At 46.6% G+C, this 17,344-nt stretch overlaps 1 protein-coding gene across 7 annotated transcripts in view; it reads left to right on the top strand.

The window, feature by feature from the left end:
- The window catches only part of MTUS2 (microtubule associated scaffold protein 2), a 383,566-nt gene that overhangs the window by 317,036 nt on the left and 49,186 nt on the right, over positions 1–17,344 (top strand). For 6 of the 7 annotated variants that reach the window (XM_042254839.2, XM_042254838.2, XM_042254840.2 and 3 more), the window contains one exon: positions 14,058–14,124. In XM_042254839.2, coding sequence (XP_042110773.1) covers positions 14,058–14,124 — 67 coding nt within the window. Of the gene's footprint in view, positions 1–1,672; positions 1,954–14,057; positions 14,125–17,344 lie in introns of those variants that run through there. The other variant, XM_012184654.4, reaches the window with a different exon arrangement.

Genomic DNA, 17,344 nt, shown 5'->3' with positions numbered 1-17,344 from the left:
TGGCATTTTTTCCAGTGGCTTTATTGTACTTCATTGTAGACATATATTGTACAAATGCATATGTGTGTATAGTTTTGCTTTGCAGTTTATAAAAGTATTACCTCATGCAGCAGTGTGGCACAGCTCCATACAATGGCTAGGTGCTGGATATCCTCTGCATATACTCTTGTATATTTGTTGTTGTTCAGTCACTTGGTTGTGTCTGACTCTTTGCAACCCCATGAACTGCAGCATGCCAGGCTCCTCTGTCTTTTACTATCTTCCAGAGTTTGGTCAAACTCATGTCCATTGAGTCAGTGAAGCTATCTAACCATCTTATCCTCTGCTGCGGCCTTCTCCTTTGGCCTTCAGTCTTTCTCAGCATCAGAGTCTTTTCCAGTGAGTCAGCTCTTTTCATCAGGTGGTCAAAGTGTTGGAGCTTCAGCGTCAGTCCTTCCAGTGAATATTCAGGGTTGCTTTCCTTTAAGATCGACTGGTTTGATCTCCTTGCTGACCAAGGGACTCTCAGGCGTCTGCTCCAACTTATATATGTGTGTGTCATTGTTGAATAGAAGGCAGTCTGTTCGGTCAAAGTGTATATACATTTAAAATCTTAATATAAACGGCCAAAAGAATTACGTCAGTTTACTTGTTAGTGTTAAAGATTTGAACTTACTCTTTCAAGTTTAGGGCAAACATTCTCGTCTGTTATTTAATCACTGGATATCCTTGATCTCTCTACAAGCAAATCTAAATAGCCTGTGCTACTTGGTTAAAATCTTCTTGGAAAACCTCAAGTTAGTAAAATTATCTAATTTTAACTGTTTTCTGCTTCCTGTCTTAAGCAGATTTGATGGGCAAAAATGTAATTGTATATTTCTGCAGATGGCAAATTTCAGGATTGGTCCTTTGAGGTATCAGGAAGTCTAAAGTTAATTTTATAAATATATGAATCTCTTACTTTAAGGATTACACAAACATATTTTTAAAATATCATGTCTCTTTTGAAATTTAAAAAAAAAAACAACTTCACTTCCATCCCCTTCCCTTTTTGATTTTCAGCTGCTTGAAAAATTGTGGATTGCCCTTGCGGATTGCCCAGAAAGAGCAAGTCCTCTAAGACTTTTATGCTGATATGCCCAGGAAATGTGTCTGCACCACACCCCAATTTTAATTACTTAAGCCACTTGAACAGTTTGTGACTGTCAGCCCAGACAAGTGATTTCACAATTATATTTCAAATATAAAGATTTCCTCCAATGAGGCAGAAACTGTTCTTGGCACACACATTTGAAAGGGAGCGATGGGGTGGTTCCTGGCCAGGCAACAATGCCCTGAGAGGAGGGTTGCAGGGAGGAAAGGCCATCTACATCGCGTTGAAAAATATTTTTAATTCTCAGGGAACACAGAAAGCCAGTATTGGAGCAGAGCCGCGTCTCTGCCAGCCCTCTGCGCCGTCCTCAGCCCGGAGCATCCCTGGACGCCCGGCTCTTTTGTGTTTCCTGCGTCCTCTCCAGGCGTGTCTGCGTCGTACGGGGGAAGGTGGGGGTGGCGTACTGGAGATCCCCTCCCGGAGGAGGGAGGCATCGGTACCTGCTTGTTATGCGACTATTGACTCGCCTCACGGGGAGGGCTCCAGTGGCAAAGTGACCCTCCCCTCCGCCTGTCCCCTCCCTCCCTGGCTCCCGCCCTCAGCCTCCCCGCAGCAGGAACCTAACGCGGCTGCCCTGCGCTCCTCCTCCTCCTCTCCTTCCTCCGGCTCCCGGATTCCTGAAGTTATTAGGAGAAATAAGGGGACCACATGGAAGTTGTGACAGCTCCCAGCGGCGCTCCCCTCTCTCCTGAGCCATCACCTCGCCTTAGGGATTACCCGCTGACACGCTGAATGAAGGGGGTCCCCCTACCAGCCAGCCTGCCGGGATGGGCCACTGCTGCTGCAAGCCTTATAACTGCCTTCAGTGCCTGGACAAGACGGTACTTTGCCTCCCACGCCCGCCCCTCCCCTCTCCTTCCAAAGAGCCAGCCGCCTCTGTCTCTGTCCCCCGCCATGGCGTGTGTGTGTGCACTTGTCTTGTGAGTGGAACAGGATATACTGCCCTGGCCGGCAGTATACTTGCCCGTGCTGAGTCGGGAGCCGTGTTACTCTGCAGTGTCTTACATAATTGTCTTTCTGCAGCCTCCGATGTAACTGTTGCATTCTCCTGAAATGTTGAGGGCTCTGCTCCAACATCATGAAATCCAAACTGCCAAGAAATCCTTGGAATATTCTGACTGCCTTTTAACGTACCTGCGAGAGCTGAGACATTCCAGGTGCGGGGGGGAGGGGGAATTTAGACGAGCTAGACATGTTTCTCTTGGCCAACCGCTAACTTTGAAAGTTTGCCACACTCTGTGACAAACAGCGTCCATCCTTGTAATTTCTGTGCTTAAGGTCAGAGATGCAAGCCTCCCCCCAACCATCCCCAGTCCAGTTCTGCTCTCTGTACGCGTCTGCATCACGTAGGGATGCAGAACACAGAGGTGAAGATTTAAGGAGCCAGAGAGTCTGAGGGTGTGTTCCAGTTTTCACTGGAAGGGAAATCCACAGCCAGGGAACGGAGACCAGAGTGTGAGCAAGCACTGGGTGACAGTTCCAACACAAAGCCTTTCTTTGCTATTGACATTTGACTGCGAGCTTGTAAAGGGGTTAGGAGATGCTTTTAATTTCACGACTAGAAATGTGCTGGCAAGAACTCTTGCCTCTGTGATATGTTTTATTATCACACATGTTTGGCTTTCTCAAAGATGCATGAAATGGAATTTAGCGAGAGGATGAAATTGCCTCCTTTCTACTTATGGGCGTCAGTTATATAGCTTGAGGTCTAGTATGTGACCAAGTGAAGAGAAATAAACGGCTTAATATAAAACTCATTAGAAGGAGGTCACTTGGGAAAAATTGGTTACTAGTTCTGTGGGTGAACTCTGACCCAAAGTAGAGTTATACAGCACCTGGGAAAATTAAACTGATACATTAAAAGTCACCTGTTCCTTCTTTTCCAGTAGAAATGACTATCTCAGTGGGATTGGTTTTTGCCACCATGACTGAGTTAAAATATTTATGTACACATTTATGTGCTTTAGACGAATAGAAATATTCTGCATTTATACTCAGTTTTCTGCATTTCAGTCCAACATTGAAGTGATTAGGCCCTTTTTTCAAGAGAAACGGTCACCAAGTGGTTTTGAAGAAAGCCTTGTAACAGTGATAATTATAGAAGGGAAGGGTCTGCTACATGTACAGAAGTATTATAATGTTCGTTTTTCTAAGCTCTGATATAAAAGTTTTAGAAATAAAAACTGGTTACCTCATGAGAAGAGTTGACTCATTGGAAAAGACCCTGATGCTGGGAGGGATTGGGGGTAGGAGGAGAAGGGGACGACAGAGGATGAGATGGCTGGATGGCATCACTGACTCGATGGACATGAGTCTGAGTGAACTCCGGGAGTTGGTGATGGACAGGGAGGCCTGGTGTGCTGCGATTCATGGGGTCGCAAAGAGTTGGATGCGACTGAAATTAACTGAACTGAACTGAAAAATCTTTTTCGAAAAAATGTATTTTAAAGTGAATCCATCCTCCTTTTTTGTTTCACATCAAATCCTTGAAAAATATTATCCCTGTGTCAGTCTTTAAATTGGAGATTTTAAGAAAGATGATTAAATGCTGTTTCTTCTCTTTAGCAGTGTGATGTTTAAGTGACTTTCAAGTGATTTAGCTTTGAAACGTCACACTTAAGGCAAGTTATTCTTTCCTAATGAAAACTTAAAAACTTGCGCAGCATTTTCAACTTTCTCCTTAAGCTTACAGTGACATTTCTTGCTATATCTTTGCTATATTTTAGAATGATACACCCATTGCAGGTCTTATAGATGTCATGTCCATAGGTGCTTATCTCAGGGATTAGGGCTTTCCATTCTTAATTAAAAATTTTGTTTTATTTAGTTACCCACCTTTCAGCATAACTTCATAAATGGTATGCCGGAATTGTTAGTTTATTCAGTGGTTACCTGTTGGGCCAGGCGTGATACTTCTAGAACTGTTATGGAATTCCAGTCCAATCTCAAACTCTGGCAATTAGTTTATTCTTTAAATTCCACCATAAAATCCTTTAGTCTGTTCATCAGCTCTGACAATCCCAGGATCAGCATGAAACAGACCTGATAAAATGGTCGTTGAGTTGTTTCTGATTACTCAGCCCATCTTCTTGTTTAGTCTCTAAGTCATGTCTGACTCTTGTGACCCTGTGGACTGTAGCCCGCCAGACTCCTCTGTCCGTGGGATTTCCCAGGCAAGAATGATGGAGTGAGTTGCCATTTCCTTCTCCCAGGGGTCAACGTGACCCAAGGATCGAACCCGTGTTTCCTGCATTGGCAGGCGGATTCTTTGCCACTAAGTCACGAGGGAAGCCCTTAGTCCATCGTAATAAGCCTTAAAAAAATGAAAGGAACACCCCCACCCCACCCATACACTGTATAAATACAAAATAGAAAACTTTAGTTTGTAAAGCAAAAATGCCTTTGACAGTTTGCTCCTAGGGCAGGTAAAGATGTTCTGAAACATCTTTAAACAATTAAAGAGACTTTTAGGTAATCAATTGCGGAGGTGGGCTAAGAAATAGTAGTCTTAAGATGATTCTTTAACATTAATTTATTGGGAGGAAGTATGGAATTTTGCCTAGAGTATAAAATGCATGAAAAGTTTGTTAAATGAACAAATGGGTTTTAAAAGTTGATCACGCCTGAGTATTTTAAGTTTAAAAACATGAGTAAAAGCATCAACAGCATTTCTTGCTGGTTTGCTCTGTGCCCAGTTATTTTGGCGACTAGCGAAGAATTCTTAAAAGGCACAGCCTGCCCTATAGAGTTTACCAGTTATTTGGTTGTATTTCCACCTTTTCCAGAGAAAATGCGAGTGGGGCAGACAGCAGTAACATACAGGGCAATAAAACCAGTAGAGCAAGACTGAAGTATCGTTAAGTGCAAGTTATGTGGTCCTTACCATTCCTGTTTCTGGAGTCCAGTGAAAGGAGAAATCAGTGCTGGAATCAAAAGCAAGGTTTCTTGGAAGAAGTGGATCACGACTTGCATGTTGAGAAATGGGGTAGAGTTTTGAGAAGGATGGTAACTCTAAGCAAAGGGAACTGGAGTAAAGATGTTTTAGCTCACGTGGATGAAAGGTGAGAGGCAATATTGGTACACACAAGCTCACAGGGAGTTTGGGGAATGTTTACCAGGCTGAAACCCAGGCTGATTTTTAACTTGAGTTAAGAAGAGATAGGGATCCTTGTTGGGATTTGAGCAGGAAGCCAGTCTGTAGAGAGACTCATTCCGCAGGTATCTGGAAGGGAAAGTTATGACCCATGAAGCCCCCTGGGATGCCCAGATGGACCCCCAGGAGTCCGTCCACCAGTGTATTCAGTGTGGTCCAGGCTGAAGCCAGCAACTCTGCACATACGGTCACCTCCCAGAGCTGGTCCTTCTTAGAAATGTTAAGTTACTAAGAGAAATCAACTAGATGTACAATTAGAATGCCAGCCCATTTTTTAAAGATAAGAACTGTAACTGACAAGCAAATGAATGATTACATGCCTGATTAACCAGGTGATTTCTTTTTAGAGTCAAAGTCTAGCTTCATAAGAGGTAGTTGATGAAGATGGAGTCTGAGCCAACAAGGTACGTTACTTAGGCATCCAGCGCCCTCAGGTCCCATTACCCCCAGCCTAAGATTACGCGGGAGGCTGTGTGACGTGTGACTGTCACTGGCCCTGGTGACCGCCTCTTCCAGGCTGCCATAGCTTAGCTTCTTCTACTACGTATACCCCTGCCCCAGCCCACCCCTCTCCTGCTGCTTCAGATACAGTCCTGTCCCTGTAGGGCTTACTTTGCATATCTCAAAGCCCCATATGGGACTTCCCTGGTGGCTCAGAGGTTAAAGCGTCTGCCTCTAATGTGGGAGACCTGGGTTTGATCCCTGGGTTGGGAAGATCCCCTGGAGAAGGAAATGGCAACCCACTCCAGTATTCTTGCCTGGAGAATCCCATGGACGGAGGAGCCTGGTGGGCTACAGTCCATGGGGTTGCAAAGACACGACTGAGCGACTTAACTTTCACTTTTTGCATATCTCTACCCCGATGTTTTCTGTGTTGATTGTCATCTCAGAGGCTAATCTAACTTACCTTTTCTCTAAATTCTTGGGAGGGGTGTGAATTAGGGGAAGGCACCTCACTGCTTCTCCCAGCTACGCTCAGGTGATGGGACAGTAATAAATTTGGGAAGGTCATTAAAAGAAGATAGAATCCAGAAAGGCCAAGAGACTTCTTCCGTGAGTCATAAATGGATGAAAAAAATCATGGTTCTGGCTAGTTTTCCTTCCCTCTGCTTGCTCTGGAGTCCAGAAGTTTCCAGCCTTACTCCTCTGAGTTCACGTCCTTGTCCTTGGGGCCCCTGAGTCTTTGTCCCTCCTAACTGCTCCTTGGTAATCCACATGTGGGCTGACATCCCCCTGTTAGCTGCAGCCTCTTAGGTAAGCTAGAAGTTTCCCAGCTACCGATGCCCCAGCATGCATGCGTGCTCAGTCATGTCTGACTCTTTCTGACCCCCTGGATTGTAGCCTGCCAGTCTCCTCTGTCCATGGAATTTCCCAGGCAAGAATACTAGAGTGCAGTGCCATTTCCTCCTCCAGGGGATCTTCCTGACCCAGGGATCAAATTAGCATCTCCTGTGTCTCCTGCACTGAGCCACCTCGGAAGCCCAACACCCCAACATGCACAAGGGCAAAGGCTGGAATGATGCATCTTGAAATTTCATCTGATTTCTTGTGAAACCAGATACGGCCTTGCTCATTTTCCACACGAGTAGACACTGACATGTATTTAAGAATATTAAACGTGAATGATGCTTTCCCTTCGGCTGGTCTGTATTAAATTTCATTTCCAAGTAGAAAAGCAGACATTAGATACAGTGGTCTGTGCTAATTATATGTGAAAGAAATAGTACTTATTGATTAAGTCAAAGCATGGCATCAGTGTTCCCTTAAAGCCATAATAACGGAAATGAATAAAAGGTCAGTCCACTTCCCAAAGGAACTTTCCACAGTGCTATATTATGGATCTGGCCCATCTTCACAATATTAATATTGAAAATGAATGCTGTATTCACCAAAGACAGTATGAAAGCAACACTGAAGACTTAGCGTTTTCTGCTGACGTCACCTGGTGGCTGGTTTGCTTTGAAATAAAAAAGAAAATATTTCCCTATTAAGACAAAATTTTACCATGTGGAATTAAACCCTCATGGGTGAGAAGCAATATTGTTTTTTGGAAGAATAAAAAAAAATTCCTTTAAGCTCTTTGTAATTACGTGTGTAGGTATATCACTTTGGGTTTTGAAAATTCACAATAAAAAGGATCTGGATGTTTCCTCAAATACCAGAATGCTATAGGTTTTTAAAATTTAACTCCTTGTTAAGGCTCTTTTGTATAGCCTGGGAAAAAGGGGCCCAGCTCAGGTGATCAAATTTTCCTGATCTACACTGATTTCAGAGCAGGCTAAAAAGATAAGGAAGTTTAGCTGGGCATCTTTAAACTTAAATATATATGTATACATATATATACACATACATACATGCATGTATAGATGACATCACTGACTCAATGGACATGAGTTTGAGCAAAGTCCAGACAGGGAAGCCTGTCCATGGACTGCGTGCCCATAACTGAGTGACTGAACAACATATATATTTTAAATGTACATACATATGTCCTTTAAAAAAATATTAGGTGGGGAAGAGGAAGCTGACAAAAACACTTAGAACTACAGTGAATTTTATGAAGTTTTCATCAGCAGGCTTATAGCTGGTCAAGCATTCTTTCCGGGAGAGTTGCCGACCAGAGGCAGATTTGGCAAGAAGGGCCCATCTGATGGGGTGACAGGGATTCCCAGAAATAGCCCAAGTGCAGTTCTGTGTCACTGGCCCTCCTGACCTTTGCCTGGGGCGCTCCCTTCCTAGCCCCCTGCTTACCCATCCTCTGGTCTCAGGAAGCCCCCAGGCTGGCCCTGCCTAGTTGAGTTTTATTGTGTTGTTTTGTAATTACTTGTTTGTTTACTGACTCTTCGGGAGACTCCTCAGCTTCTTGAAGGCAGAAATATCCTGCCTGGCTTGTCTGCCTGCCAGTGGTGTATATGTGTGCTCTGTCGTCCAGCTCTTTGTGACCCCGTGGACTGTAGCCCGCCAGGCTCCTCTGTCCATGGAATTCTCCAGGCAAGAAGACTGGAGTGAGTTGCCGTTTCCTTCTCCAAGGGATCTTCCCGACCCAGGGATCGAACTTAAGTCTCCTGCATCTCCTGCATTGACAGGAGGGTTCTTTAACCCTGAGCCATCAGGAGAGCATGCTACATAATAGGCAGTCAGTAAATATGTGTCACGGAGAAGGCAATGGCAACCCACTCCAATGCTCTTGCCTGGAGAATCCCAGGGACAGGGGAGCCTGGTGGGCTGCCGTCTATGGGGTCGCACAGAGTCGGACACGACTGAAGCGACTTAGCAGCAAATATGAGTCATGTTGGATACATTTCCTGCTTCTGGATCAGTTGGGGTGAAAACTCCTCAGATTCACTCAACCTTTTATATGTCGATGATCATTCAAAACACATATATTCAATTGTAATAAAAACCAGGCTGTTCTGTAGGGGGAGGGGCTTAGGTGGCTGATGCCCAAGGGAGGGTCACATGGCTGATGCTAACCAACAAGAATGGGCTTTTTCACTTCCTGTCATCCCCAGTTTCACATAGGTGGCACTAGCCGCCTAAACAGACAGCCCTGGTTGAGCAGGCATGTTAGGATAAAAGAGTGTGGCAGGCTTGCTTGGGGCTTGGCCGCACATTCAGTTGCTTGGAGTTCACAGAGTGATGAGCAGGTTGTATACTTTGCCAGGCTTCTGTAACCAGGGCAGATCGAGGGCAGTGTTCCCCAAGAGTTTGCAGCGCCATGGCTAAGGAGAAACTGGGCTTCCCTGTAGCAGACTGGTAGGGCGAGAGGTGGCGGGGAGCCTGAGATGTTCATGGTGGGGAGCCTCTGGGATTCTGTCTGCAGGTGCAGCGGGCCATGTAGGGGGCACAAGAGGACTCGGAGTGCCAAGGAGACATGCCGATTCACAGAGGCAGCTAAAAAGACACACTCCTGCCATGGGACCAGGACGAAAGTTCTGTAGGCGTCCCCTTTCCAGTTAAGCCCATCCTGGAGTAAACGGTCGTTTTAGAGGAACAACCTTCTTGGACTTGGCGATTTCTGGACTGTATCATTAGGATAGCTTGGATGCCTAATACTGAGCTCTATTTTTAGCCTGTTGGAGTGAAAGCAGGGGCTCATGTGCTTGGCACCAGTGAGGAATTTTCCACTCAGTCCCCATGTAGGGAAGCACTAATCTAACGCTGGCCCGTCGAGGAGACCTTGCTCATATTTCAGCCATCTGCTGTGTCATCACCCCGGATCTGACTTAGGGTGGAAGATGGGGGTAAGGAGGATGGTGTGTGAGAGTCTTTCCAAGGGAACCATCTGGGCGGCCTCACTCCCACTCAGCAGAACTTCAGGCCATGCTGGGCTCTACTGAGCCACGAAGGGTGAGGGTGACTCTACGAGGCAGGGAGTGGAGAGTGGAAATTCCCTCTAGGATCTCATCTTGCCTGAGGAGCAGTGTCCCCGGAGTCCAAGCTGTTGACTCATTCCATCACGTCATTCTGCTTTGGCTCGAAGAAAACCAAGAGGAACTTAATTGATGCAGAGAATTCATAAATTAGAAGAGTTGATGTCATTTCAAAAACAGGCACTTAGGGAAGAAGGGCTGCAGCTAGACTGCTCTGGCCGGCCCCCTGGAGCAGAGCTGCGCCAGCGTCTTCAGCAGGGACACGTGGGGAGGCGGTTGGAAAGGGTCAGAGAAAGCTGACCAGGAAAAGCTAAACAGCTACCCTATCAGGAGTTACAGCCCCATGTAGGCTGGAATGGAAATGAACTGAAGTGCAACCCGCAGATCCACACCAAGGAGGGCAGGGGTGGGTGGGATGTGAATGTAGCCAGGGAATGCTTTCGGTGAAGCAGAGTCATCGGGTCTGGCAGTGCCTGTCCTCCAGTTAGATGTAGAAGGCTTGCTGGTACCTTGTGGTTGGATCCAAGCTGAGGATCAGTGCGATTTGGGTGTCAACACTGGGTCTTTATAAGTGTGGGCTGGAGGGAGAATCTTCTTGTGTTCGTGTTTGATGAAGAGTGTAGACCTTGGCTTGAACCTCCCGCTTCCCCACTTCCTGGGTAGTTGTGCATGTTACTTGGCTGATTTCCTAACCATGGAGCCTCAATTTTGTCCTCCTGAGTGGAAAATAAACCATGGAGCCGGTTGACCATGTTTGGAGGAGTAAGTGAGCAAAAGGCTTACCCTGCGCTGTGCCTGGTGTCTAGGAAGTGTTTGGTCAGTTCAGTTCAGTCGCATAGTCATGTCCGGCTGTGACCCCATGGACTTCAGCACGCCAGGCTTCCCTGTCCATCACCAACTCCCAGAGTTTGCTCAAACTCACGTCCATCGAGTCAGTGATGCCATCTAACCATCTCATCCTCTGTCATCCCCTTCTCCTGCCTTTGATCTTTCTCAGTATCAGGGTCTTTTCCAAGGAGTCAGTTCTTCCAATCAGGTGGCCAGAGTATTGGAGTTTTAGCTTCAGCATCAGTCCTCCCAATGAACATTCAGGACTGATTTTCTTTAGGATTGACTGGTTTGATCTCCAGTGTTTGATCAAGGTCAGTGTTAATGTTGATGTAGTAATCAGCATGGGCTTTCCAGGTGGCTCAGTGGTAAAGAATCTGCCTGCCAATGCAGACGACGCGGGAGATGCAGGTTCCATCCCTGCATTGGGAAGATCCCTCTGGAGAAGGAAATGGCAACCCACTTGAGTATTCTTGCCTAGGAGATCCCATGGACAGAGGAGCCTGGCGGGCTACAGTCCATGGGTTCCAAAGAGTCATACCCGAATGAGCAGACACACAATCAGCACACCTTACCCGAGTTTAGTTATTTCCCTTGACTTTTTAGCCATCAGATTTGTTGCTTCTCTTTGGCAGCTGACACTTCCTTGATGAGCTGTTTGATGAGTTTGAGACCATTGGTTTGGTCATCTGTCTTTGCAGAAGGTTGGGCATGAGGGCAGGATGGATCCTCATTGATCACCCTCATCTTTGCTTCCCAGAATGGAGAGGGTGCAAGTCTCTCATCTCACCGCCTTCCCTCCTGTTTGCCCTGCATCTCTTTTCCTTTCCCACCTCCTCTCTTTCTGCTCTTCCTTCTTCTCTTTCGCTCCCTCATTTGCATTTCTCCTCAAGCAAAGATAGGTGGAGCAGTGTCATTCATCCAAGTGACTCCAGTCTGAGGGTCTTCACCCACATCATCAGCACCGTCTCTACCTGAGGCCTGTTCTCCCTGGACCTTCAAGCCCCTCCTTTCCCATATCCCTGAGGCTTCCATGGCTGGAAAGTGGGGTGTGATGGCTGGTGATGCGGGATATCCACGTATGGGTACCGTCCACCCAGGGCTTCATCCCAGGGCTGAGGCAGGAGCTAGGGAAACCTTGGCTTTGGATTAGCAGTCAGAGTTGGCTTATGGATTTTTTGTTAGGTTCTGGTTGTTCCATTTGCAACCTCAACTAAGTCTTTGCAGCTCTCAGCAGCTCAAGAGTGAATCGTGAGTGATGCTATTTCTGTTCTGATGTTAGTATTTCAGTTCTCTGACTGTGCTTCAAATTGAGGATGTGAAGTGAAAGTTGCTCAGTTGTGTCCAACTGTTTGCGACCCCATGGACTATACAGTCCATGGAATTCTTCTCCTGGCCAGAATACTGGAGTGGGTAGCTGTTCCCTTCTTCAGGGGATCTTCCCAAGCCAGGGATAGAACCCAGGTCTCCCACATTGCAGGCAGATTCTTTACCAGCTGAGCTACCAGGGATATAATTCAAAATGTCTCTTTCCCAGGTGGCGCTAGTGATAGAGAACCTGCCTGCTGATGCAGGAGACATAGAAGATTCAGGTTTGATCCCTCAGTTGGGAAGTTCTCCTGGAGAAGGAAATGGCAACCCACTCCAGTATTCTTGCCTAGAAAATCCCATGGACAGAGGAGCCTGCAGGCTACAGTCCATGGGGTCACAGAGTTGGACATGACTGAAGCGATTTTGGAGATATTGGAGGAGCAGAAACAAGTTAGTTTTTTCAGTAGTTTGAGATTATTTTAGGGTAAATACTGAAGTTTACCCTCTCTGGAATATCAGGCTCTCTTAATTTGTAGTAACAAGTCAGCTGGCTGTATTCTGCTGATGTTCGAACAAGGACCTGTCCCTGTGATCAGTCTGATTAGACATTTTCCCTGTGTTGTATTCTCTAGTCTTTGAACTTAGAGTAGAATCACAACGGAGCCAGGAAGGTGCTTTAAAAAAAAGAGAGAGAGAAAAGAGATAAATGCAAATTCTGAACACATTCAGATATTCAATATGGAAAAGCACCTCTTATCTGTAGGATGTCATCCAGTTGCACATAAAATCAAAGGAAACGGCAGAGTTGTAATAACAAGTAACACTTTGTATAGAGGGTGTAAGTGCCAGGCATTGTTCTGACTGCTTCTCCTGTGTTAATTTATTTAACCATCAGGATAACCCTGTGCAGTGGGCGTGGCACTGGAAGGATATGCGCTCTCAGAGGTGGTCTCCTGCCTTCAAATTCCGGGAGGGCAGGGATGCTGCAGGCTGGGGTGGGAGGCGGGAGCTTCATGACTAAGATGGGGTCCAGTGTCCCCCAAAGGGTATATCGTTGCTGCATTAGTTTCAAGAGAACTGTGACTTAATCACTGTTAATGCTCGTGACTAAAATAGCTCTCAGCTTATGATGTAAATAGTTTTATTTTGGCATGAAATTCTGGTATTGCTCAGCACATGCCCTTTGTACGATCCGAGACCCTGTCATGGGCCCAGAGTAGCTCACATGTCACCAGGGTCTAAATGCAGGAGACACAGGGACACAGTCGTGACGACTGTCTATTCTCGTTCAGCCCAGATTGTCTGGAGGTGCTGACATCAAAGTCAGAGGAGGTTATGAAAGAAAGAGTGTTCACGCAGCCTTGATGATATCTGTGCTAGATATTTGGTACCCATTTTAGCCAAAATTTCCTCTTGGGAAATGTTTGCCTTGGGTGTGCATTCTACAGAGTGAAAGAAACTTTCCTTGAAGGCCTGTATTTTTGGCATCTCTCACTGGAAGAGAATTTACATCTTTCCTAGTTATTATTAATAATAAAATCATAACAAATGTAAGTCTTGATGCTGACTCATATCTTCAACTGCTCCTCTGTTTTATGTCCTAGTAGGAATTTGATTTGAAAACAAGTAAGCAGTCATTTAGTAAATGGCATTCTTTGCAGTAAATAATACTTCGAGTGGGAGGTTTCCTCTTCTTCTACCAATGCAGAGAGTGGAACAAAATACTTGGAAACCTCTAATTTTGGTGTTGATCTTATGACAAAGAGAAATGTTTCGTATAGGTTTCCTGTTCAGGGTTCATGAGCTGGCCGTGCATGTATGGACGAAAGGGTAAGTTTAAGGAGACTTGGTAAAATAAACATCTGTCTCTCAGAGAGTTATGGCATTGGCATTTTCATGGTCAAAAATCTCGTTAATAGTGACAGTAATTAAAAATGTAAAATAATATATAACAGTAGATTAATGTGTTGACATGCAGAGAATTACTGTAGGTTGATACCCACAGAGCAGAATATAGAGAAAAGTGCAACTATAGGGTATTATTAATATTATATGACAAGCTTTGTGATTTGAATGTGGTACAAATGAATGAATCATACTTGGCTTTGTAAGTTTTGTATATGCTTATCTAATGAGAAAATTATCTCCTTAAGGACTCGACTTATAAATATTTGCTTAATGTGATTCATTAATTAAACACGTGAAAGTCCTTATCCAGCCTCAAACAAGGGGAATCTCGGTGTCCATTTTGTTTTTTCAGAGTGAAAGTGCCCTTGTGAAAGAGAAAGAGCTGTCAATCGAGCTTGCAAACATCAGGGATGAAGTTGGTAAGTGGGGCCTTGGCATGAGGAATGGGAAGAGGGTGTCTTTTTCCTGGTATGTGAACGTGTAACAAAAGCAGTTGTGTCTCGAGTAATAACCAGAGCAGACCTGCCTGGACAGATGGGAGCATCTTCCCCAGAGCAGTGGTGGGTTCTTGTAGTCTTGGGGGCGGGGCATTGATTTCTCTGCAGCATCTCTGTTGTCACAAAGGCAGCTTGCTAACAGTTCACAGTGGAACTAATCAGGCTTGACTCCGCTTCTCACAGATGGCAGCGCATCTCTGCATCTGCCGTGTGTGGGGTGACACGCACCCCCCGTGTGACCCCTCCCTCTGCCTGGGGGAAGGCACAGCTCCTAGAAGCAGCTCAGCTCTGGTGGGTAGCTGGAGCGCTCCCGGTAAGATGTTTCCTGCCGTTGTTCACCCTGCCGCCGTGAAGCATTCTGTGTTCTGGGATGTGAATCTGGATGGCTGTAACAATGCTAGGGTTCATCTCGAAACTCCTCCTCTTTGGCCGATAGGATGGTGTCATTCTGGCTGAACCACAGGAGACCTTGACGGGATGACCCCTAGACCCTGGGATATCTTCTGTCATAGACTTTCACTCTTGGCCGTAGGTCAGACCAAGGATCTGCCACGTTCCGATTACTTGATCCCATTCTGTTCTTGGGATCCTTTACTCCAGCAGAGGTGACATGAACATGACCTAGTCCCCTCGGCATGCTCTTCTCTTTACGAGGAGCAACTCTCCTCCATCCAGTGTGGTCCTGGGGGCGGCCCACCTGTGCAGGTGTGGCCTCCTCCGCCAGCAAGGCCCTTGAACAGGCCTATCCACCCTAGGTGGGTGGCACCTGTTTTGGGGTCAGCCATGAGGCACCGAGTATGGAGGCCAGACTTCCCTGGAGAACACGGGCTCCCAGGACGCATGGTGGATGGGGTCATCATTTTCAGTTTCGCCCACCCTTCCTTTTCAGAAGTGAAAGTGTTAGCTGCTTCAGTCGTGTCCGACTCTTCGCAACCCCATGGACTGTAGCCCACCAGGCTCCTCTGTCCATGGGATTCTCCAGCAAGAATCCCCGAGTGGGTTGCCAATTCCTTCTCCAGGGGATCTTCCCCACCCAGCGATCAATCCTGAGTCTCCTGCATTGCAGGCAGATTCTTCACCATCTGAGCCATTATTTTTACCTTAAAATTTGTGTTTTGTTCCTTCACCATGAGTTTACACTTCCTCTGCCATCGAGACAGGGCGGCCGTGGCCTCTTCTCCCCTCCTAGGGGAGCAGTCCTGTGGGGAAGGCCTCACGTCATGGCCCCTCCCCAGCCTCACCTGTGCGGCGCCCACACCTGGCACCCCCGCCGGAGGGATGGGCGCACAGGACCAGAAGTGGCAGTGTTGGTGAGGGACTCCGGTGAAGCCCCAGTCCACACACGCGTGTCTCTCTCATGCAATGGTCGGGCTCTCGGATGGTTCCTGAGCTATGGAGGAAATGACCGAGGTCCTGGCAGGGTGAGCTGGCTCATGTCCGTGTCCGCGGGTTCCCCTTCATCACAAGGAGATTTGATTAAAGAAGAGAGTGATGACGGGGCAGTCTGCAAGGTGACTCGTAGCTCTGAGGTGTGTAATACCTTGAGTCTGAAGACGGAGGACAAACTCTTCCACTGTGGGGTGAGTGCCTCTCAGAACAGATGCCTGCTCCCCTGAGCAGACGTTAGATCCAGGTGTCCGTCCCGACCCAGCGGGTGAAATGTACCAAACCCAGTGCTCTTACCCTCTGTGCTTTCCCGAAGCTTCTGAGTGCAGCAGGAACCCCTCAGGGACCACGCTGGGGCTTTGTCTTCTTTGATTTCTGCATTAGTGCCAAGAGGAGCACCAGAATTCACCTGCCGAGTGAAAAAGCCATGGGGTGTGGGGAAAGGAAGGCCATTCAGCCCCGCATTCGGCTCCAGAGGGCGCTTTAGCTGTGAGTCCCTGAGCCGCTGTGGAGGCAGCATTTGTGTGGGGGAAAGACAAGGGGACGGGGGCACCAGCCACTAACTGTAAAGTCACGAATTCTGGTGTCTTGACCTGTGCGGTGTTCCTTTGAAGGGAAGAGGGCACCTGGCTATGTTCACCGACCTGGAAGCTCTCTGAATCCCGTTGTTCAAGAGTTTTTATAACCCATCCTCCAGTGCCCCCTCTCCCTGGAGGTTGGTGAGGGAGCCTGGAAACTGCAGCCCTCTGATGGCCTGCTCTGTCCTGTGACCCGCCTGTCCTGAGGCTCTCTAGGTGCCTCAGGGAGTCACCTCCTTAGCATAAATTCAGTCACAGAAGGACTCATTGTAAATATGAGAGACTGTCCTGTCACCCAGGAATTCAGAAGGGTTTTAGGAACTCCAGGGGACAAAGACCAGTATATTATTCTACCTCACCTAGCCCAGGCACCTGGGCAAGGCACTGCCCAGACATAGAGAATCCCTCCTGCATTCAACAGTTTTCTGAGCACCTTTCTGCAGCAGGCACAGTCATCCCATTGTGATGGAGGTCCAGGCCTTAATGATTATAGTCTGTCTAGTCACTGCGTTTGAGAGATCAGTAAATCCAGACTTGGTCAAAGATTTTATCTAAAGCTGGGATGCCTGCAAGAGGACCAAGAAGAAGAGCTTAGTTCTCTTTAATTTCAGTCCATCCATTCATTAAACAGTTATTTATTAGGTGCTTAGTGTGTGCCAGGCAGGCTATCCAGGTGGCTCAGTGGTAAAGAATCCACCTGCCAATGCAGGAAACTCAGGTTTGATCCCTGGATCGGGAGGTACCCCTGGAGAGGGAAATGGCAACCCACTCCCATATTCTTGCTTGAGAAATCCCATGGACAGAGGAGCCTGACAGGCTACAGTCCATGGGGTCACCAAGAGTCAGACTAAAGTGACTTAGCTCGCACTTGCGTTTTTCATCTGACCTGAAAACTTAAGAAACGTTGATGTGAAATGTAGTTTTAAAACCGAAAGCAGTGATTAATAAAGCAGTCATTCTGGCAAAGCTTCTCAAGTGTTGTACAGGAAGCTGAATGGTTGAGGCTACATTTGGATTCAAGTTGGCATATTGAAACAGAGCAAACAATACTGAATGTTTTCTGTAACATGAAATAAAAACATATTAAAGAATTCCAAGAGCTTTGATACAAAGGTATGATAGTAATCTAAGTTTGTGATAGTAAGCACTGAATTGTTATTTATTTTGTTCTTAAGTTA

The sequence above is a fragment of the Ovis aries genome, chromosome 10, assembly GCF_016772045.2.
Source record: "Ovis aries strain OAR_USU_Benz2616 breed Rambouillet chromosome 10, ARS-UI_Ramb_v3.0, whole genome shotgun sequence".
Taxonomy (NCBI): Eukaryota; Metazoa; Chordata; class Mammalia; order Artiodactyla; family Bovidae; genus Ovis; species Ovis aries.
Note: the sequence above shows the minus strand (reverse complement) of the source record. Positions and strands in the feature narration are given on the sequence as shown.